General features: G+C 39.1%; 1 protein-coding gene across 2 annotated transcripts in view; it reads right to left on the bottom strand.

Moving 5' to 3' along the window:
- The window catches only part of Slc9a7 (solute carrier family 9, subfamily A (NHE7, cation proton antiporter 7), member 7), a 142,720-nt gene that overhangs the window by 41,821 nt on the left and 78,048 nt on the right, over positions 1-22,851 (bottom strand). For both annotated transcript variants that reach the window (XM_005408973.2, XM_005408975.2), the window contains exons 4-10: positions 18,244-18,320; positions 15,342-15,454; positions 4,778-4,883; positions 3,723-3,864; positions 3,169-3,274; positions 879-967; positions 669-782 (exon numbers count right to left, since the gene is read on the bottom strand). In XM_005408973.2, coding sequence (XP_005409030.1) covers positions 669-782; positions 879-967; positions 3,169-3,274; positions 3,723-3,864; positions 4,778-4,883; positions 15,342-15,454; positions 18,244-18,320 — 747 coding nt within the window. The remainder of the gene's footprint in view (positions 1-668; positions 783-878; positions 968-3,168; positions 3,275-3,722; positions 3,865-4,777; positions 4,884-15,341; positions 15,455-18,243; positions 18,321-22,851) is intronic.

The following is a 22,851-nucleotide window of genomic DNA, read 5'->3' as shown; positions in this document are numbered from 1 at the left end:
ACCCTCCCCAGAAAAATCATGTCTCCCTTCAAAAAACTGCATTTACTGTGGGACCAAGTCAAGAAACCAAGTATTTTTCCATTTTCTCTTTTCTTCTATTTCCTCCATTCCTTTAAACAAAAGAAAACAAAAGGAGTCTTTCCCACAGTGATCCATAGCAGCAGGATAGCTCAGGTGAAAGCATGGTCACTGCCTGTGGGCACCCCAGGTGGCATGAGGAAGGGGTGCGCACGCTGGGTATGCAGTTGGAAGCAAGAGGAATGCAGCCTTCTAGTTGCCTAAATCAGAGAGCTTCCTGGATTAGAATTTACATGGCAGTGAAATGTCAAAAATAATCCTGAGAATGGACATGGTTACCAATTGTTAGCTTTATCCAGAAAGAACTCTACAAAACAAACAATCACCTCTGAAGCACCAGCTTAAAGGAAAGGCCAGCTTACACAGAAAGTGCAGGAAGGATCACCTAGGAATAAATGCCAGTCCTTAAAATCAAACACATCTGGTTTTGTGAAACACCACTTAGACCTTTTTTTTTTTTCCTTATAAAAATACCATGAGCCAGCATGGCCTTGTCACCCATGCAAAACAGAAATAATAATAAAAAAAGTAGAGCTCCCTAGCGGTGGTTACCTCTCTGTGCAGAAAATGGCAGAACGAGAAAAGGATACAAAAGCGCCAATGATGAAGACAGGGCTGAACACATGCTTCTGGAAAGTAAAGAGCGCCAGGCCCATGTAGGAGAAGATGAAGTTCTCTGCGAGGAAGTGCAGCACCTCAAACAGCTGCATGGAGAAAAGAAAAAGAAGCCATAAATCCTGAGCTCCTGTTCCTTGCACAGTACTACCGAGTGATGCATCAGTAACAAGGCCCTCTCTCACCTGTTTGGTGCGACTTCTTGATTCTACTGACAGATTGTTGTAGGTATAATGCGCTTGTGTGATTCCACAGAACAGGACAGCGACAACACCTGTCAAGAAATTTTTAAAAATCAATGGAAAAAAAGAGGCAGGAAAAAACCCTGGTGAAACAAAAGTTAAGGTTAGAAGCCCAGCGTAGCCAACTTGCTAAGCTTTGAGTATCCTATTTCGGAAAGCTCCCTCTGGCCCTCACCGCTCCTCTCCACCTTTCCTCGTCCAACTCTGTCTTTCTTGCTTCAAGGCCAAGCTCACCAACTCCCTCTCTTACACGACCATTAAGAGCATTCACTGTCTTGTGAACCCCTCCTGAATTTGCCATCTGTGGTTGGCATATAGCATTCATTCCCTCAAGAACACTGTGAGAGCTCATTGCACATTTTTTTCATATCCCTCTGATTTTCCAAAATGAATGGATTTAATATCAAATCAATGCTTTGTATTTTTGCATAGACTCAGGCTTCAGGACAAACAGACTGGGAGTACTATCCCATTTATACAAGGCCTAATGACCTAGATTTCTGGTTAATGAGAACCATTTTGTCATGCAAGGCAAATGAAGCTCTTGGGGGTATACATTCAGAGAAAACTGAAATTTTAAGGAAGTCAGACACTTTTGTATGGTACATATAAAGATATGTTGCTGTGCTTTGATACAACTATTTTCTAAGTACCTGAACTTTATGTAGCAATTATACTTAAGTTTTCTAATGGGAAAACCAGTGATTTTCTTATTTTTAATTTTAAAAAATTAAGTTATTAACTTGTATGTATTTATTTATTTATTGTAGTACTGAAGACTGAACCCAGGGTCTTTGTATTGAGCTATATCCCCAGTTCCTTTTTATTTTGAGAAAGGGTCTTGCTAAATTGCTGTGTTGTCCAGGCTGGGCTTAAAGTTGCAGTTCTCCTGCCTCAGCCTCCTAGAGCTCAGGGATTACAGGCATGTGCCACCACACTCAGCTTCAGTGATTTTTTTAAATGAGAGAATGAGAGGAAATGAAAGCACATGATTAATCCCACTAATATTATAGGTTGAGCATCTCGACTTTGAAAATCTGAACTGCTCCAAAATCTGTTAACATTTTGATTACTGACATTGTGGTGGTTAATCTTGACTGTCAACTTGACTGGTTTGAGAGATGCATAGATTAGTAAAGCACACTTCTGGGTGCATCTCGGTGAGTCGTGGGGGTGTGACCTTGGAGACTGTATCTGGCCTCTTTGGCTCTTGCCCTGTATTCTGCTTCTCAGATCCCCGGAGCTGAGCAGCTGTCCTGGGCCGCACCCTTCCACCATGAGGTTTCTGCCTCGGACTCAGTCAAGCATAGACTGAAACCATGAGCCAAAATAAACCTCTCCCCCTTGAAATTACACCTGTCGGCATTCTGTCTCAGCAACCAGAATGTAGGCCAACACACACATAATGCCACACATGGAAAATTTCACACCTCACTTCATGCGTTTCGCCATAGTCAAAGCACAAGTGCACAACACCAAGCTTATTCATGTCCCCAGGGAAGAAAAATCTCTCCCACCCACTTTAGCTGTAATACACAATTGCTTCATGTACAAAGTTATTCAAAATAATACATAAAATTATCTTCAGGTTCTGTGTATAATGTACATTGTAAAACAAATGAATTCTATATTTCGACTTGGGTCCATCCCAAGATACCTCATTGTGTATATACAAATATTATAAAATTTTAAAGATCTGAAATAAAAAACATTTCTGGTCCCAAGCATTTTGGGATGCTGAATCTGTATATGAAACTCACAACAAAAAAAAATGCATGTTATTGAAAAACAATGATTAACTAGCCCAGAGACAAAACGATGAAAAACTGTGTTCACACTTATTTGAGTTTATGCAAAATTGCTTTGAAAAAAGATACATATTTAGTAGTTACTGCTATTTGTAAAATCACATAGCAATTTAGGGAAGGATACAAATAAGATTTGAGTATATTCAGAACCTTTGCAGAAAAACATCTACTTTATAGTTAGAATGAGCATGCAAAAACATAACTAAGTTTGGAATAATAAACTTTATCCTTAAAGAGTATATAATTTTTGGAAATTCAATGCTTCAGGCAAAACACTAGTCTTGCTCGGCAGTCCTCCATATGGATACTCGGTGAGCAGTGAATTAACTTCATGAAGCTGCTATCTAGGAATTCTTCCATCTTCTCAAGTACCCACATCTCCCACTACATGGGGGGCGGGTGACCCAAAAGTATAGACAACCCACCTGTAAATCCGCAAGCTTCTGCCAAGAGAAATGTGCTCCAGGACATCAGGAAAAAGAGCGCCGTCTCTAGCAGGGGAAAGCAGTGCAGCTTGGTAAACTTGGTCACGTTGGCATCCTGTCAAGGACTTCAGTTGGTTGTTTTGAACTAAAGATTGTGCCATCCTTACTTATGGAAGGAAGGCTTCTGTGCAGCTGCAATCTAGGGCTAAAGGACTTCCCAGCCAATGGTTCCTGATGGCCAGCCTCTTAGGACTCCTCATCTCTTTTCATCCCCCTAAAACTGATATTCCAACTGGTTCATGAAAAGGGAAGAAAAAGCAATCGGGAGGACAAAGTGGAGTCTAGAGTTGCATTCCCAATGTTTAGCCTAGACTCTTAGCAAGAGGCCCAACCAACATGTATCACCAAAGGGACACATTTTAGGAACCACCAAATTCCAGTGGAACAACCCATTTAATATTCTGATCTGAAAGGAAGATCTGAGAATATTCTCTTGGAAAGTATAACGTCACATATGCATACCCAGGCAGGGTCAGAAACTACAAAAAGGATATCAGAGCAGTTACAACACCAGTCACAGCTCCCATGGTAAAAGAGCCACTAAATATACCTAGAAAAATGCCAACTGACTTAAAAAAGGCAGCGGCATCGAAGGCGTGAGTGTTCAGCCCTGCTGGCTGGTAGGCAACAATAGACCTAGAATAAAAAAAAAGAGAGTTAAGACTGCCCTGGTTTTATGCCAAGGTACAGTAGCCTCCCCTCATGCAGAATTTCACTTGCCCTGGCTTCAGTTGAAGTCAACCACAGTTTGAAATATCAACTGAAAAGTTCCAGAAATACACAGTTTCTAAGCTTTAAAGTGTGCATCATTATGAGTAGCATGATGAAATATCACATCATCCACTGCTATCCTGCTTAGGATGAAGAGCATTCCTTTGTCCAGTGTATCCTGACTGTAAACTCCACTCGCCGGCTAGTCACCGCTTGTGTTCAAGCAACCCAGAGAGCAAGAGTAGTGATTCTGGCAATTTAGACATGCCAGAGAGGAGCCAAAAAAAAATGCTTCCTTTAAATGAAAAGGTGAAAGGTACAATTTCAGGTCTGTTTTGAAATAAAAGAGACCTCACATTCACGTAACTTTTATTACTGTGTATTTTATTGTTAGTTATTATTGTTCATCATTTCCTTTGCCTAATTTATAAATTAGGCTCTATCATACATATGTACACATAGGAAAAACATATAGTATGCAGAGGGTTCAGTACTATATGTGGCTTCAGACATGTACTAGCGGTCCCAAAACATATCCCTGGTCCTGGGGACTCCTGTAACTGAAAATATCAACAAACATAGGTATCTATACTCTGCCAACCAGTGCTCAGGACAAAGTCATTTAATTTCATCTGCAGTCACTGTGTTATGCTGTAATCAGCATTCTGATTGCTGCCAAGTAGACAAAGTACCACAACTTTATGAACAAAAATGATAAATCTTATTTAGCAAAATATGCAATTCCATATTCAACACTTATAAAACAGCCCTCTGAATTTGGCCCCAAACATGCAAGAAATGAAACTATCTCTTCCCTAGTAGACTCATCACTACTTACGAGGACAGTACAATGGCAACAGCGTCATTAAGGACACTCTCTCCAAACAGAAGTGCATAAAGGTCCACATCTGCATGCAGCTCGTTAAATATCGCCAGCACAGTCACTGAAATGTCAGGCCAAAGCACAAAAGTTAGTTTTTGTTTCTGCCCTTAAGCCACCGATTATGGATTTATAGCGGCAATTCTTCCCTTAGATGGAACTGGGTAGTTCAGGAGACAGTGAGGGAGTCAAAGATGGACTGTTTGTCTCTGACAGAAAAGAAAATAGCAATCTTCCTAATCTGAGTGAGACATGATGTGATACTTGAGGCTAATGACCCTGTGTCCAAACACTTCGTTTTCCACTGTAATCCTACTACACTCTGAAAATACCTGGTACAGAGCTTTAAAAAAAAATCACCATTGCCATGGCTTGGCTTTTCTGCTGGGCTGCCTACCACTGCACTCCCAGAACCAGCAAAAGATTGGGGCACAGAGAAGAATGTCATAAAGGTTTGTGAAATAATGCAAGTCTTTATTTTCCATAGTTTTCATATTTTTTGAACATTTAGAAATCAGCTGTTCTCCAGATCAATGGTTTTCAAACTTTTGGCCTCAGAACTCCTTTACAACCTTAAAAATTATTGTGCTTCCCCCAAAGAGCTTGTCTTGAGGATCACAGCTACTGATATGTACTGAATTGACTGAAAGAGGAAAAAAATAAATATTTATTTATTTAAAATTAATGGCTTATTTTGTGTTAACATGAAATGTCTTTAAACATTATATTTTCTAAAACAAAAAAGTGAGAAGAGAGCCAATTGTTCACATTTTTACAAATCTCTTTAAACATCTGGATTAACAGAAGACAGATGATTCTCATATCTACAGATAGGTATTATCACACGTTATGCAGCTTCTTGAAAATGCCACTGTATGCTGTTAGAGACAAGAGTAAGAAAGACCAATAATGTATTATCGCTATTAATAAATCACTTTTTAACTGATGGACCCCACAAAAGGGTTTTAGGTCCCCTTATAGGTAGTGTCACCCCTTCCTGGTGGAAGAAGGCAGAGGGGCTAGATATATGTAGCCAGCTTGCCTTTGTGGGAAAACTGACATACCACCAAAACCCAAAGACAGTGTGCTACAACAATCCAGTGCCAGATCCTTGGTTGGACCAGAAGCCACAACATCAGCCTGTAACCCAGAATAGGACCTGTTTGTACAAGCTAGTATCAGACAGGTTTTTCTGTTATCTGTAACCAAAGGCACTACTAACTGATATAATTAGAAAACCAAACCAAACAAATGCCTCATTTGGTGAGTTATTATAAGGCAGTGAGTCTTGTCACTACCATATAGTTCAAAAAGCAGAATTTACCCACCCTCTTAGAAATCTTCCCACTCCTTTCTTTGCTCCAAAGGAGCAACCACATAAAAAATTTTGTTGAGACAGGGTCATGCTATACAGTTCAGGCTGGCCTTGAATGTACTATGTAGCCCAGGTTCGCCTCGAACTCATAGCAATCCTCCTGCCTCAGCCCCCAGAGTGCTGGGATTACAGGTATGCACCACCATGCCCGGCTACATGAATTTTACAGTAGCCATTTCCTTGCATTTCCTTATAGTTTAATTACCCAAATACACATTCCCTGACACTATTGTTTAATTTTGCTCATTCGAAAAGGAATGTCCTTTTTTCTCAGTCTGTTAGGTTTCCCTTCCATTCCCTTCTGTCAGCTCTCTTTTCATATTGTTTAGTTCTCTCATTTCTATATTTTCTTAATTTTATAGCCCTGATGCATGGAGTTATTTCTAACCTCTATCATTTTCTTTATTTGGCTTCATTTGGAAAATGAACGAAGTTCACCCTTTGGAGGGCCCCATTTTTCTGATATGATTTCATTATCTGTAGCTTTATTATTCATGGGATTATCCTAATTTTTTCCTATGTTTCCATGAAGTTCAACTTCAATCCATTTCTCCTGTTCATATTTAATTCAGGTGGATGAGGGGCAGACGTGGACCCAGAAAGGCTTTCCTAGTTTTGTGGCTCTACTGCTCCCTCTTCTGGTTTTATATGGAAATATTACAAATACAGTAAGTACCTCTCCAGTACTTTCTGAGTTCCACAGCTTCTAGTCCCCTCCTCCATTAATACCTAAATTGTTTCGGTCCATTAATACACTATTAAACAGGGCTCACTGTCCTTCCAGAGAGATCTTTGCTCGATATTTCTGAGAGGGCCAAGGATCCAGATCACTGCTGTGGCCTTTAATCGCAAGACTTCTTAGACTCATCCACAAATTTGGGCCTCGAAACTCCTGCTAGTTTTAACTGTTATCATATAGGCCCACAGCGCTCTTTACTCTCAGCAGGGATGCCTCCTTAGAGCGTTAATATTGGTAGGAATTTCCAGGGTTCCCTGATCAACGTCTCCTTTGTCCCTTGCAGCCACTACTCCTGTACCCATGTATCATTGATGCTGGTTTTATCTTTTAGTTTTATCTCTGTGTGCTTTCTTTTGCTGTTCTGCTTTCTCTATTTTTGCTATAGATCAAGGGAAATTTCATAATGGCGCTGCCTCCAACATCTCTTCCTTTTCCAAAAGCTTAATTCATCTGTTGAAAGTAAGCAAAAAAATAATGTGCACTTCAAAATGTCTTCTGTATCATGACAACCAGACATTAGGAGGATGCATGACCATCAGCTGTAGTTCTTAAAGGACATGTCGGTTTCAAAACACAGATGTTATCATGAGATTCAAGGTCAACCTCTTTCCTTTACCCGGAAATATGATCTAGCAGGTGACACAACAGGAAAAGTCTTCAGAGGTGAAGCTTTTTAAAAAGTTGTTTCCTCAACTATGTATTACATTAAAAATATTTGTGGCTCCTCATGTAAACTCTATTAGTTTATCATTCTATGACATAAGAAGGGTCTTCTTGTGCTTGCTTCTGCAGCACATATACTAAAATTGTTTCTTCATTTTGTTTTGGGGTTTTCTTGCAGTACTAGGGATTGATCCAAGGGTTTCACACATGCTAGGCAAGTGCTTTACTACTAAGCTATCTTTATCCAGCCTTTTTTGTATTTTATCTTAAGATAAGATCTCACTAAGTTGTCTGGGATGGCCTCAAATTTGCAGTCCCCCTACTTTAGCCTCATAGTGCGCATGCACCCCTCCAGACCAGCAGAACTGTCTTGTTTTTAATCCAATTGCTGAATAAAAACTAATAATGATAATAATAACAACAACTACTGGGGATTTGCCATGAAGCAGGCACTATGACAAATGTTTTCTGATCTCATTTAGTCAACATAGAACTCTGCAAAGAGGCTAGTACTATCATTTCCCCAATTTAGGAATGAGGAAACAGGCTGCCCTATGGTACAGTACTGAAATTCCCCAATCTCAGTGGTTGAACACAAAAAATGCATTCGTCACTCATATCACATGTCCAGCATGAGCCAGCATATGCCTCTGTCCACCTCAGTCACTCAGGGACTCAAGACTGACGGGGGTTAGTCTGAAGGAACACAAGCCAGCTTGCCTATCCAAAGATGTGATCCTCGGCACTCTAGGATGCTAGGTCTCCACCAGTCATCTTGGCAGGAAACACAAATATTTGAGGAGAGTCTTATAGAGAAATTATTTATGAAAGTGTGGGCAGGGTACAGGGAAACCCCAAGGGAGAAGAGAGTACTTGAAGCTGGAGACAGGGAGCTTCTGAATCATCCCTAGGCCTGGGGGCTCCCAGGGAAAGAGTGGTTACCAGAACCTGGGCTTGTAGGGAGAGGGTCACCTGACAGGAGCTGTGACCTTTGATCACGGGACCTGCTTAGCCTGCATGGCTCCTGCATCTCTGTCCTCCTCAGTGCCACTTGGCCAGAGATACCTCCAGTGGGAAATCAGATGACAAAAGAACCTTTGGCATGTTCCATACAAGTCAGCTTTCTGAGGCCAAGAGGAGGTGGAGAAGTATGGTGAGTAAATCTGGAGGGGCAAACAGAAGCCACCCAACAGAGACACCCACTGGCCAGGAGAACTCAGCACACAATAAAATCCAAAGGCAATAAAGTGAAGGATGAGGCTACATCTTTTCCAAAAGCTCTTTTGACTTAAACGTGGTTTGCCTAAAATACTACAGTTACCAATAGTAAAAATAGCATATAATCCACTCATTGATCCATGACAATGAAGGACAGCATGCATAATAACAATGGATATTTACATGGAACCGGTCTGAATTTTAATTCCTCATTTTCTCTACCATCACCATTTAAAGTGGGTTAGGAACGCTGCAGCGACCTTCTTGAGCAAGTCTATGCCTGACCACAAGATGGAACATGGGTGCTGACAACTGGAAGAGGATGATGTGGGGATGATAGAGTGGGTAAATGGCTTGGAAAGGACTTGTTATGGTTTGGGTGTAACTTGAATGTCTCTAAAAGATCCATGTACAAATGCTTTGATCCCCAGGGTGGTGGTACTGAAAGATGCCTTTGTACCTTTAAGAGGTGCAGCCTTGTGGAAGGTCTGAAGCTCAAGGGGACAGTAGGACTCTGGTCTCTCAGTGTCTCTAAGCTCCTGGCTTGAGATATAATGGCTGCTCAGACATGTGCTCCCACCAATGCCATACAGCACCCTCACCAGAGGCCCAAACCAATGAGGCCATCTGATCTTGGAATTTAGGAATGAGGAAACAGGCTGCTCTATGGTACAGTACTGAAATTCCTCAATCTCTGTGGTTGAACACAAAAAAAATGCGTTCGTCACTCATATCACATGTAAGTAACTGTAAGCTAACTGAACCATTTCTCTTTATTAAATTAGTTCCCTTAGGTATTCGTTGTAGTAATGCAAAACTGACTAATACAGGCCTCAATCCCCCCTCCCCCAAGAAGAGCTCTTGAAATTAAAAAGAACATCATCTCAATAGACATTTCCAAGTAGACATGGTCTCAGAAATCACAAGTTAATTAACTGACTAAGGACTATGGGTGTAGATATTTTAAAAAGAGTAGGAAAACATCACAGGAAAGTAGATATAAAAAGAAGAAAAATTAAGAACTGAAATTAGTTCGTCAAACTAACTTTTCTTAAATATACCACCTCTGTACTAAAGAGCACTTAGCACCTGTGAATGTTCAGTATAAAGCAGCAGGCACCATTATGTATGAAACAGACTTGAGTGATGGAAGATCACTGACGGAGTCTGGGAAGAATGACTAGGTGGGTGGCATGTTGGAACCATGTCTCAAAGGATGAGCAAAAGACTAACCACCCTGGTGATGTAACTAGAGAACTGGTCTTGGACAACACAGATCCTGTAAGGCTGACTGACTGCAGGAGTATGAAAATGAAAGAAAATTTTTCAAATCATTTTGTAATGGCTTGCAGGCAGGAAGAGCATTCATCTTCTCTGGAAGCTGCCTCTGAACACATGGAATCATACATTTTGTCTTCTTAACCATGGACCCATCTAAAACAACCGTTCACAAAGATGGCACATAACACCCACTGAATGAGGAGGGCTTCTGATCATAAGGAAGCCCGCAGCACACCACACCTTCACTGGGAAGACCAAAGACAAGTGCCTTGATCCAAGTCTGATATAATCAAGAACAAGAACCTCTCGTTCTTTCATATCAGTCAATATCATCCCATATCTCAATATCAGAGTTTCTGTTTTATGCACTAGAGACAAAAAGCCAATTTGGTGCTTCAAAACCCAGCCCTACCTTGATCCAAGTCAATATAATCAAGAACAAGAACCTCTCGTTCTTTCATATCAGTCAATATCATCCCATATCTTAATATCAGAATTTCTGTTTTATGCACTAGAGACAAAAAGCCAATTTGGTGCTTCAAAATCCAGCCCTACCTGCTGAGCATGTACCAAAAGAAGGACTTACAGTTGTAAATATGTATCTCAAGTAGCTCAGAAGCACTTGTCAAGGACCTGAGCCATTTCAGATACATAACCATCAAAAGAGTCAAGATCTCAGTCTCTCAGATTAGATGGAAGGACAGAATCGTAGCTGATAATCACCAGCCAACAAACTAGCTCACCTAGTGCCATACATACTGACCAACACTTTGTACTTTTTTATGCTCCCCCTTAGTTACCTGTTTTTAGTTCACCTTAACTAATTCTGGAGGTCACACAGGTGAGCTATACATTATCAGTCTCCCACTGCCTTAGCTGTTGGAACACCTCTGACAAGTGGATTATGATGATAATAGCTCCTCAGATTAATTTTCAGGGACTTGATGGCCACTTTTTGTGAAACTCCAACTTTTCACATGGGTGGGCCTGTACAGGTGACTGATAGGTGACCTTTTGATGTTAAAAGGCCAAATATTTCATGTCAGATCATGCTAACATTGCCATTTTCTGAACATGCATCCCACAAAGAGCCATGAAGTTTGATTATCTATGTGCAGACCCCTGATCACTACACCTCCAATCACCTTTCCCCATGCCTTGGACCATACTGCTTCTTTACCCCATAAATATCCTCAACTCTACCCCTCAAGGAATGGATTTGAGAATTGGGTCTCAATTTCTTTGCTCAGCTGCCTGATGAATAAACTCTTTCTATTTGCAAAACTTGTATCAGAGATTGAAATAGTGTGCAGTAGACAACATGGGCATGGTTCGGTAACATCCTCTAACTCTGCTCCAAAGTTTTAATCTCCTTTATGACTCGAGTTTATGAACAATGAATTTTTAGAAGGCCAGTAAAATGCTTTTAATTTACAAAAGCATTTTACATTTCAGAACGATTTCCATTAGAAAACAATTAAAGTTAATGTCTTGATTTCTAATGACTTTAAACTTTCAATTTTCTAGAACTTTCATTTATACAAGACCTTTACTGTGTCACTTTTCACAGGCCAAATAAAAATGAGGTAGCATGGTAATGCTTTCCATTATTTTCTACCGTAGCATAGACACATTAAAGGGAAGTAAACAATTGCAAAGATAATCTGGAAAAATAATCCTCTGTATCTTATTAAATGAAGCAACAATGATAGCTCAGAAAACAGCATCAGTAACCTTTTGTCACAATAACCTCCTTTTACTATTAAGTAAGATATATATACTAGTAAAAAGCAAGTAATAAAGTTATAGACAAATATAATTAGCAATATATATTCAGAAAAACTAACCAACTTTCTGAGACTTATGAAGAATTTATTTTTTTCTCTCTCTCTCTTTTTTTGTTTTTTTTTTTTGTTGTTGTTTTTTCCGGTACCGGGAATGGAACTCACAACCTCGCGCTTGCCAGGCAGGCGCTATACCGCTGAGCTAAATCCCAAGCCCCTAAGAATTTATTTCTCAAAGATACACATCTGCAGGTAATCAAGAGAGCACAGTATTAAAATAACAAAACTACTTTCAGAGGTTCTTCGGAAACATGCTTGAGTTAAAGGATGATCTGTTATTTTTGAAGAAAAAAAAAAACCAGGAAAACAAACCTCCGCTTGAGTCAGATGTGCAGAGGCCAATGCAGTTAGCAGATGTTATGCCCAGTGCTTTGCTTGTGTTGTTTCATTTAATCATCACAGCAGCCTCAGGGAACAAGAACCATTCCTCCTACTTTATAGATGAGGAAACTGATGGCAGGGGAAAACGCAGTCTCAGGCCGCTCGATCAGTGACTGGCACAGCTATAATTCAACCCAAAGCCTGAGACTCACATCTCGGTTTCTTTTAACAAATGAAGGTGCTTCAACCAGCCAAATCTTCAATACTAATTTACTTAGGATGTTTGTGATAACAAATGTAGGTAGAAAGATCTGTGGTTTGGGAACATTGGGATTCTTCAGAACACACGACTGTCTAAAGCTGTCCATCCACGGTGACAGACTGTTCATTTCCTCCATTTTGTGCTAATATACAAGCTCTCTGTTGCAATGAAAATTAATGACTACTCCTCAGGATATAAAATCAACACATAAAAATAAATAACCTTTCTATACACCAAAAATGAACAAACTGACAAGGAAATCTAGAAAACAATTCCATTCACAATAGTTTAAAAAATACCTAGGAATCAACCTTACCAAGGAGGTGAGAGACCGCTCCAATAAAATCTATAGACAACTGAAGAAAGAAATTGAAGAAGACACCAGAAGATGGAAAGACTGCCCATGTCCATGGATTGGCAAAATTAACACTGTTAAAATGGCCGCTTTACAGAAAGGGCTCTACAAGTTCAGTGCAATCCTTGTCAAAATTTCAATGGTATTTTTCATAAAATTAGAAATGAAAATCCTAAAATTTATATGCGAACACAAAAAAAACCCAGAATAGCCAAGATAGTCCTAAGCAAAAATAGCATGATATTGGCACAAAGATAGACACACCAATTAATGGGAAAGAAGAGAGGATGCAAAAATAAACCAAACCAAACCATACAAACAAAAAACCCACACAGTTATGGCCCTCTGATTCTTCACAAAGGAGCCAAAAACGTAGGTTAGAAAAAAAGACTGCCTCTTTAACAAACAGTGCTAGGAACACTGGGTTCCATATGTAAAAGACTGATGCTGGATCTCTATCTCTCATCCCATACAAAAATCAATCTGAAATGGATTTTTTAAAAACCTAACTAAGACCTGAAACTTTGAAACTGCTGTAAGAAAATGGGGACACATGAGGCTATAAGCATAGGCAATGACTCTCTTTTTTCCCTTGTTTTTGAGACAGGGTCTTGCTATATAGATCAAGCTGGCCTTGAATTCATGGCAATCCTCCTGCCTCAGCCTCCCAAATACTGGGATTATAGGCATGTGCCACCACATCCAGTTTGGCCAATGACTTTCTAAACAGGACCCAAATAGCACAGGAAATAGCAGAAAGAATCAACAGATAGAACTATATAAAATTAAAAAGTTTCTGCACAATAAAGGAAACAACTAACAGAGTGAAAAGACAGCCTATAGAATGGGACAAAATCTTTGCCAACTGCTCTTCTGACAGAATTATTATTTAGAATATATAAAGACTAAAAGAAACTAACACCAAAAAAAATCACATAGCCCATTCAATAAATAGGTAAATAAATTGAACAGACTTCTCAAAAGAAAAAATGCAAATGGCCAATAAGTATATGAAAAAATTTCCACATCTTAAGCCACTAGGAAAATGCAAATCAAAACTACACTGAGATTCCATTTCAACCAGAACAGAACGGCTACCATCAGGAACACAAAAAATAGAAATGCTGGTGAGGATTCAGGGAGAAGGAACCGTTCTACACTGCTGGTGGGTATGTAAATTAGTAGAGCCACCATGGAGATCAGTGCAGATGTGCTTTAAAAAACTAAAAACAGAACTACGGTGTGACCCAGCTATATCACTCCTTTGTATATACCTGAAATAATTCATGTCAGCATACCATAGGATACCTGCCTATCTGTGTCTACTGTGGCACAATTCACAATGGTCCAGATATGGAAAGGTGCCCATCAACAGATGAATAGATTAAAAATGTGGTATATGCACACAATGGAGTGTTATTTAGTGTAAAGAACTAAATTAGGTCATCTGCAGAAAATGCATGGAAATGTAAATCACCATGTTAAGCAAGATAAGCCAGACTCAGAAGACAAGTATTACATGTTTCCCTAACGTGGAATCTAAAAACGATGACAAGAAAGTAGAAAGACTACTGTTAGACAAGGAAGGGAATAAGGGGAGGGGATGTAAGGGAAGGTAAAGGGGAGACAAAAAAAGCTATTAATAATATCATTAAGAAAGCGCAAGGTCGTGAGTTCGGTTCCCGGTACCGGAGAAAAACCAAAACAAAAAATAATATCATTAAGAGATCATGATGTTGACATAAATTCACTTAAGTCAAAGGTATCCACTACACTCTATTAAGTGAAATGGTGGTTACAAAGCAATTGGCACTGCCAAATTTTTATTTTAAAAAATGTAATAACATATTGCGATATCAAGAAGTCATGTAGAATGGCGTTTACATAACTGTTTTAATCTGTCTCTGGGAGTGAGATGCTGAGTACATTTTTCTTCTTGCATGAGTAGTTTTTGACTGGTGATATTATAAAATGTTTCTAAGTAGAGGAAATTTAGAATTACTATGTGAGATGATAGATATGTGAATTAACTTAGTTATACTAATCATTTCACAACCTGTACAGATCTCAAATTATGTTGTATATGTTAAATATATGATTTTATCTGTCATTTATACTCAAAAGAAATATTTTACAAAGCAAGTGAGAAGACTGCAAGTGTAGAAATGTAAAGAGAAGTATAGAAGGTATTAAAAGTCCAGGATGAAGTAGCCTTTCTAGAGGAAGGAAGAAGGTGTAGTTGAGAAACAGCTTGAGGTTGTTCTTTCATCCTTCCTGTGAAAACATGGTTATTCACTGTGATTATACATGTGTCTTCCACGAACCTTTCCAAATGTGCTTCATTTCACAGTAAAATGTTTTTAAAATAAACTTCATAGAATCAGGAAAAAATTGATGACTGCCTTGATATTTTTAACATTTAAATAATATATCATCATAATGATAAAGGCAAAGAGACACATACCTGGGTCAGTAGCAGAGATAATGGCTCCAAAAAAGAGACAGTCTGTGTAATAAAATTTATCAGAGAGCTGCCCCACAATCTTCATGAGCTTCACCACACCATACATGAGATTTCTGTAAAAAGGTAAATTAAATTATGTCAGGAAAAATCTTGCGAACATGCAAGCTGAGGGGGCACATGCTTCAAAGGAGATTTATGAAAGCAACAGATAATTAGTATGATCTCCAGTTAGCAACAATATTAAGGCATCTTAAGCAACTGGGTGTTAGAGGAGAAGGAAGACTATAGAACCTGATATAATATGTAGTAAATTGCAACAAAACTCGTACACTCTGAAATGGTACATTTACAGTCACACAAAGCAATGGGCTGGATGAAGCTGGAGGGGAAAGATGAGTTGGTCACAAAGATCCAAGCTGTTACTGCCTTCTCTGCAAGGAAAGGAAAAGAGGTAAAACTTTTTAAATGTCCTATTAACACATCAGTGTCCCCACTGACACACCTGGCCACTTGCTCTGCATGGGCCAGGCAGGCCAGCAGCAATCCTCCTTATGTTGGGCAGAACATGGTCCAATAGGAACCACAAAGTTCAATTTTTCAGCTCCACTGAATCACATTTCCTACATGACACCTTACTAATTGGGAACACTGAGGAGTATTTTTAAAATGGCTAGTATGTGAAAGAAAAGGTCTAGTATGTGTTACAAGGGTGTGTGTGTGTGTGTGTGTGTGTGTGTGTGTGTGTGTGTGTGTGTGTGTAGTGATAGAGCAACTGCAGGGGTTAAGGAAGTAAAAATAACCACGAATTAACTCATTGTGTTCTACAGCCAATCCTGTAATAATTAGATTTGTGACGGATGCTTAACACAGTGGATGGGTAGAAGCAAAGAAGAAGTCATATTTGCAAAATGGAATTCTTGTGAGAAGAAATAGTTACAACTTAATGCTTACCTAGTATGTGTGGTACTGTCCCAAGCACTTACCTATTTAAAGTTCAGTTCATATCCATTCTGTGGCACAGATTTGATTTGCCCTTTCTTGCTCACCAATGGTTCTTTCATACACCTTTTAAATATTTCCTGAAACTAGATCCTCCTCTCCATTTCCTTCTACTACAATCTTAGACCTAGACAACAGAGCTCTCTGGCAGCCTTTTCATCATCTTACTTCCCAAAGTCATTAATGCCAGTGACATAATCTGTGGCTCATCAATGATTTTTCATTTCTTAAAGGATAAACTCCAAGTCCCTCCTTTCCTGACAAAATAAAAGACCCTTGCCTTTATCTCCAGGTTTCTACCTATTTTTTTAAATTAACTAACATCCTTAATATAGTCAGGGCTAATGTTTTATGTTCCAAGATCCTATCTAGGTACTACATCATGTTTAGTCATCAAATCTCTCCAGTCTCCTCTTGCTTGGGACAGTTTCTTAGACATTGCTTACTGCTGATGACCTTGGCAGTTTTGAGGAATACCAGGCAGGTATTTTGTCCTTCATTTGGAATTTGTCTGATTTTTTTCTCCTGGTTAGACTGAAGTGATATATTTTGGGGTGGAAGATTTGGGAGATAAAGTACCATTCTCATCACAAATATGAAGAGTATATACTATCAACATGATTTATCACTACTGATATTGACCTTTTTTATTTTTATTTTTTGGGGTACAGGGAATCAAACTCAGGACCTTGTGCTTGTCAGGTATGCACTGTGCCGCTGAGGTATATCCCCGGCAGATATTGACCTTGATTGCCTCACTCAAGTACCATCTTCCAGGTTTCTCCATTTAAAAGCTATTCTTCTTTCCCCCTCTTTTCTGTACCATACTCTTAAGAAGAAATCATTATGCACAGCCCACAAAGCACAGCTGGAGTGAGGTACTGGAATGGGGGGACTAAGCCGCACCTCCTTGAAGGGATGTATCTACAAAAATTATTTGGAATTTGGCACAGGAGATTTGTCCCTTTTCTCCCATTCATTTATTCATCCAATTATTTCTTTCACTCTTTGTATGGTAATCTAATACAAACACAATGTTATTCATTTTGTTGTTCTTTAGCCACTGGGGAGTGTGGCCATTATGGGAACTTTCAGGTTGGCCCTTGTGTCCCTTTGACATGCCACTCATCCTTGTGTCTGTATGTCTTTTGAGTACTTACTTTGTGGCACTGCAGGAAGAATTTTCATGTCTATTTCCTTTCCCCACCTTAGAAAAAGCTATTTCTACAAGGACTCTGGTTCCTTTCATTGGAGAATGATAATAGAAGCCAAGATCTAGGAACTGGGAGTAATTGTATTTCATTGTTTTTTTTGGTTTTTTTTTTTTTGGTTTTTTTCTCCGGTACCGGGAACCGAACTCACGACCTTGCGCTTGCCAGGCAGGCGCTTTGCCGCTGAGCTAAATCCCCAGCCCCTGTATTTCATTTTAATCTTCTATTTTTTTCAAAAATGTATGCTTATTAGTACCTGTTTGAAGTACACAATGATTACAGACTTCATGGGGAATTGGTACATGTACATAACACATAATAATTTCCTTTTTACTTCCCCTTACCCTCCCATCTCTCCCCCTCCTCCATCGCTAGGTCTCCTTCCCATTCATAGAGGATCTATCTCCCTATTTTGTATTATCTTTTACTTTGCTCTTTAAGTTATTTGTACCTTGGGTTTCTTACATAAGAGAAACTATGCGATACTTATGTTTATGTGCCTCATTCACTTCAGAATTCAGCTTAATTTTAATGTAAATAGTCGCATGTGGCTAACAACTACCATACAGGACAGCACAGCTCTCAATCCTAACTGCATGATCTCAAACTAAATACTAGACTCTGTGCACCCATATGGACCTCAGCCCTTTAGGAAGTGCGTTAATTTGGTTATATGACAAAGATTCCCTTACCCAATAATGAAGCAAGAAACAGCAGTCCCCAAGAAGGCATAGGCCAGAATAGATCCAAGATTTCTGAAAAAGTGTCTCTGAATAAAACAAACAACAAACAAAAACAAGAATTACACTGTGATTTTTAACAGCAAGCATAAGAAACACATAAGTAATTATAATGGAAATTACTCCTGATTAATGCTATTTAGCCTTAAATATCATGTTTTTAAAACATTGTCTGTGTTGTTAATCACTGAGCAAGCACGCAAGGGCTTGGTAAATTTTCAGAAAAAGCCACTATGGCTGATATTAAATTATATGGAATTAAATGGAGAGGGGTGAGGGAGGAGGAGGAGGAGGGAGAGGGGGAGAGGGAGAGAGGGAGAGAGGAAGAGAAGGAGAGAGAAACAGAGAGAGAGAGAGAGACAGAATCATATATATAGATTTAACCCAAATCATTTTTTACTCTCTGATTCAGCTAGTCACTTCCTGCTCTGGCGGTACTTTCAAAGAACATTATAGATAGACGTGAAAAAGTCTCATCCAAAGAGTTTTCTGCTTGATTTGATAGCAGAAAATAGAGTACTAAATATCTGCTCACAGAGTTTGAACATTTCCTTATATTAATCTGGATTAATCTTTGGGGCCTGGAAAAGAGAGACAATAAAAGTGGAAGAGAAATGAGAATAGGTAAAGCTCCACTTAAGGTGGACATGCTTATATAGAAAGAAACTCCTACCAATATAAGAGCTAGCAATTACTCAGAGGTGGCAAAACTATAATCTTTTCAATATTTCTTCACATTCATTGGCTACCTTAAAAATATAACACACACACACACACATACATACACACACACACACACACACACACACACACACACACACACGGATTTACTTAGAAGTCTTTAAGCCTATGGGATACTCTGACTGTGGGATAAGTTACGCTTTTCCTTGAAATCCTAAGTCATGGTTCTTACTTCTTAAGGCAAAATCTGTTCTCATTCAACAATCAGAATTATTTAACAAAAAAGATAAAATCTCCTAATTTAACAAGGGCCAGGATCATTTTACCTAAAGTATTTCAAAAGGCAGCAGGGCCCCAGTGTGCCAGCTGAGTAACATCAGGGAAAGACAAGGCACGGGAAAAAGAACCCAGCCTGCACCATGCAGCCACCACAAAATAGGACCAGACAAAGGCATCTTCTGGCCTGCATCACAGATGGAGAGCTAGAGCTCTCAGCTTCAGCCTTCCCTGATGCCTGCCCCAGTCTGAGGTTGCAAAGAAGAGGTCAAGGAATGGCCAATGCCCTAAGCCACCTGCTAAGAAAAGAATACTTCAAGGTCTTGCCATGTCAACTGTCACCAAATGAGGGTGCTGCCTGTACAGATTATGGACACATAGGTTTGACTTTTAAATCATTGTCCCCAGTCTTTTTATAAAGATAATGAATTTTAATGCTAATATTTTGTAAAAAGATAATTATATTTCAGTAATTCAACAACTGTAAACTAACTTCCCTTTTAAAAATCTATTAAAGGCTTAAATCATGCAGTGCTAACAGTACATCAAGGATAAGACATGAGACCATGAAGTATCCAGGAACACATTTCAATCCCAGATGTGCTTCTCTTGCTGCTCAGCTTGCTTTTGGGTAACCATCCCCGTGATTAGTATAAATATATATTAAAGTAAATGAATATATATTAAAGTAAATTCATATTCATGATACTAGCCAAAGCACAAAATTAGAAATGTAAATCTACTACCAAAATACATTCATAATATATTCTAGAATCACAAGCACATAAATTACCCATCCCTTATTCAAATCTGCTGATATGAACTAAAATTTTACTGTACCTTCAAGAGATATACCATTTATTTGTATATTATAACATCTAGTGCTTAAATGTACACTTCATAGTTCACAAAGGACTTTTGTATACACTAGCCCATCCAGTTCTCAGCATGCCTCCAGGATGAAGCTGTTGTTTCTACCATCTTATACAAGGGAAATCTAAGACTCAAACGGATGACATGAGTTGCCTGAAGTCATATATCCATCAAAACACAGCTCTAGAACTGGAAAGCCAGTCTCTGGAACCCAAGTCATTGCTCTCTCACTGCATTAGCTTCCCTACATCCAAGTTTAATCTCCACCTTTTCCCTTTAAGAAAGAAAGGACAGGAGGTGTCCAATGAAATGCTAGATCTATCATTCTATGTTTATTTAACTACAATATAGCCATGACTGGCGCAGAGTCTCCCCTACTCGTTATTCCGAGGTACAGAATGGAAAGAAGAGACAAAAGGAGACGGTGGCATGATCCAATAAAGCCTTCAAGAATCTACACCTGGGGCTGGGGATTTAGCTCAGCGGCACAGTGCCTGCCTGGCAAGCACGAGGTCGTGAGTTCGATTCCCAGTACCAGAAAAAAAAAAAAATCTACGCCTATGACACACCAGAACAAGTAAGATTTGCTTTCAGTGAAAATCCCCTCGATATTCCAATTCATAGTGTACCATTATAAGCCCTACATTTCTACTCCTTGGAACACCCTATCCTCTCCAATTCCTCACTGACGAGTGTTCACATGTTGGTGTGTGTGTGTGTGTGTGTGTGTGTGTGTGTGTATACTTAGTGGGGAAGTTTACCAAAAATGAAGGCTTCTACAGATGAATTATTTCCCAGCCAATGCCCTGTATGCAAACCATGAGTGATAGCAAAAAATCAAAGCTAATTCCAATGATGACTGCTTCTAATCAGAAAAAAGGCCCATGTCTGACTGAGGACTATGTGTACATAGGTCAAATGTTCTGCATGTACCTGTTTACATACAATCAGTTAAATAGTGAATACTTACCATACATTCAACTGACAATGTTTAATCAGAGATGGCAACCACAGTAAGAACCAACTATTCAGGGCTTTTATAAAGACTATTTAAAAAGGAAAAAGACTATTAGCTGATAACCCGAAAGACTAGCATGTGAAAAACAGCTTAAATTGGGAACTAGCAAAGCCTGTTATTTGTTTTTCTTTTAAGAAAATAGGGCTGATGAAAGGAAGATTGTGCAAATATGATGTTTTTCAGCCTTAAAGTGGCTTTCACAACCCATAATTTGGTTTCATTTAAAGCAATTATGACTTTGATTACACACTGAGATTAGGTGTTTAAAATAACAAATTATTCATCATTAATTTTGGTCTGAAAAAGAATTTCAAATTCTCCATTTAAGTAAGTAAATAAATTTATTTAAACTCATAATAATCATCTCCTATCTATCACGTGTCAATAAATGACATACAGGTTCAGATGATTTGGGCAACCCCATAGGCAAGTAAGGAAAATGGGGTCGTTTATTTGTAAAGCACACCTAAGTCCAGACAGCACAGTGGTGGGCCCTGGAATCAGAGCGGGAATAACCTTGACTCAGCCCCACACCACCTACGTAACCTCATTCACACCATTAATCTTTCTAAGTTTGGTTTCATCGTCAGTGAAATACAGGACGCTCTTTACAAGTGAGTGCACAAATATGTATTGGGCTGGTGTTCAAAAACGCACAGTCTCCTACCCTAAAGTATCTATCATGGGGAGAGGATTTCTATTGCATCCCTCTACCTGTGACGTTCCACTCTGCAGATGATGCAGTAAGGAGGCGTCACTCTATCTATGAAAAGGGAAACTGGCTTGATCCTGACTTATAGTCCTGACCCTCTACACAGTAGGGGATCATTCTTGCTCCTCTAACCTCCATGCTGTGAGCAAAAGAGGCAGCCTTGGGCAGCCCAGGTGATTTATAGGATCTCTCCACTTCAGCCTCCATACCTATGACTGTGACCAACCTACTGGCTAAAGGACATCTGTCTTCAATTGATGAAGTGGGTAGTAAGGAGCCCCATTACTAAGGACTAAGCGACATACTCCAACATAGGCATACCAGGGGAACTGGATCATGAATTGATCACTTAATCACAAGGTAACCGCTTGTGTCTGTTTTCAGTACACTGAAAGCCTGATAGAGTAGCAGTATGAGCTAATAACCAAACACTATTACTTTCTTAGAGCTTATGTGAAGATTGGAAAGAATGTATCAAACACATAAATAAGTATGTACAAAGTTCCTATACATACCTAATACACTCTATAACTATTTTTATGTTGGTTGGAAATAGTTGTAAATTCTCTGAAAACTGGAATGGCTTTGAAAGAAGAACCAGTCTGATGGGCAGGCATCCTTTCATAAAATGATTTGGGAAGTGTTCCTTTCTCTACTGTTTGAAAGAATTTGTGTAGGACTGATATTATTTCTCCCTTAAATGCTTGATATAATTCACCAGTGAAACCATCTGGGCTGGCAAGGTTTTTAATTACAAATTCATTTTTTAAAATTAGCATAGGGCTGTTCAAGTTTTCTTTCTCTTCTTAGGTCAGTTTTGGTCATTTGTATCTTTCAAGGAATTTGTCTATTTCACCTAAGTTGTCAAGTTTACAGGCACAAATTTGCTCATGGTATTCCCTTATAATCCCATTAATGTCTGAAGGGTCTTCGGTGATGTCTCCTCTTTCAGTCCTGATACAGGTAATTTATTTCTTTTTTCTTTTTTTTTTTTTTTTTT

The sequence above is a fragment of the Chinchilla lanigera genome, unplaced genomic scaffold, assembly GCF_000276665.1.
Source record: "Chinchilla lanigera isolate Chin_1 unplaced genomic scaffold, ChiLan1.0 scaffold00115, whole genome shotgun sequence".
NCBI lineage: Eukaryota > Metazoa > Chordata > Mammalia > Rodentia > Chinchillidae > Chinchilla > Chinchilla lanigera.
The sequence above is the reverse complement of the archived record's forward strand: the minus strand, read 5'-3'. Positions and strand labels throughout refer to the sequence as shown.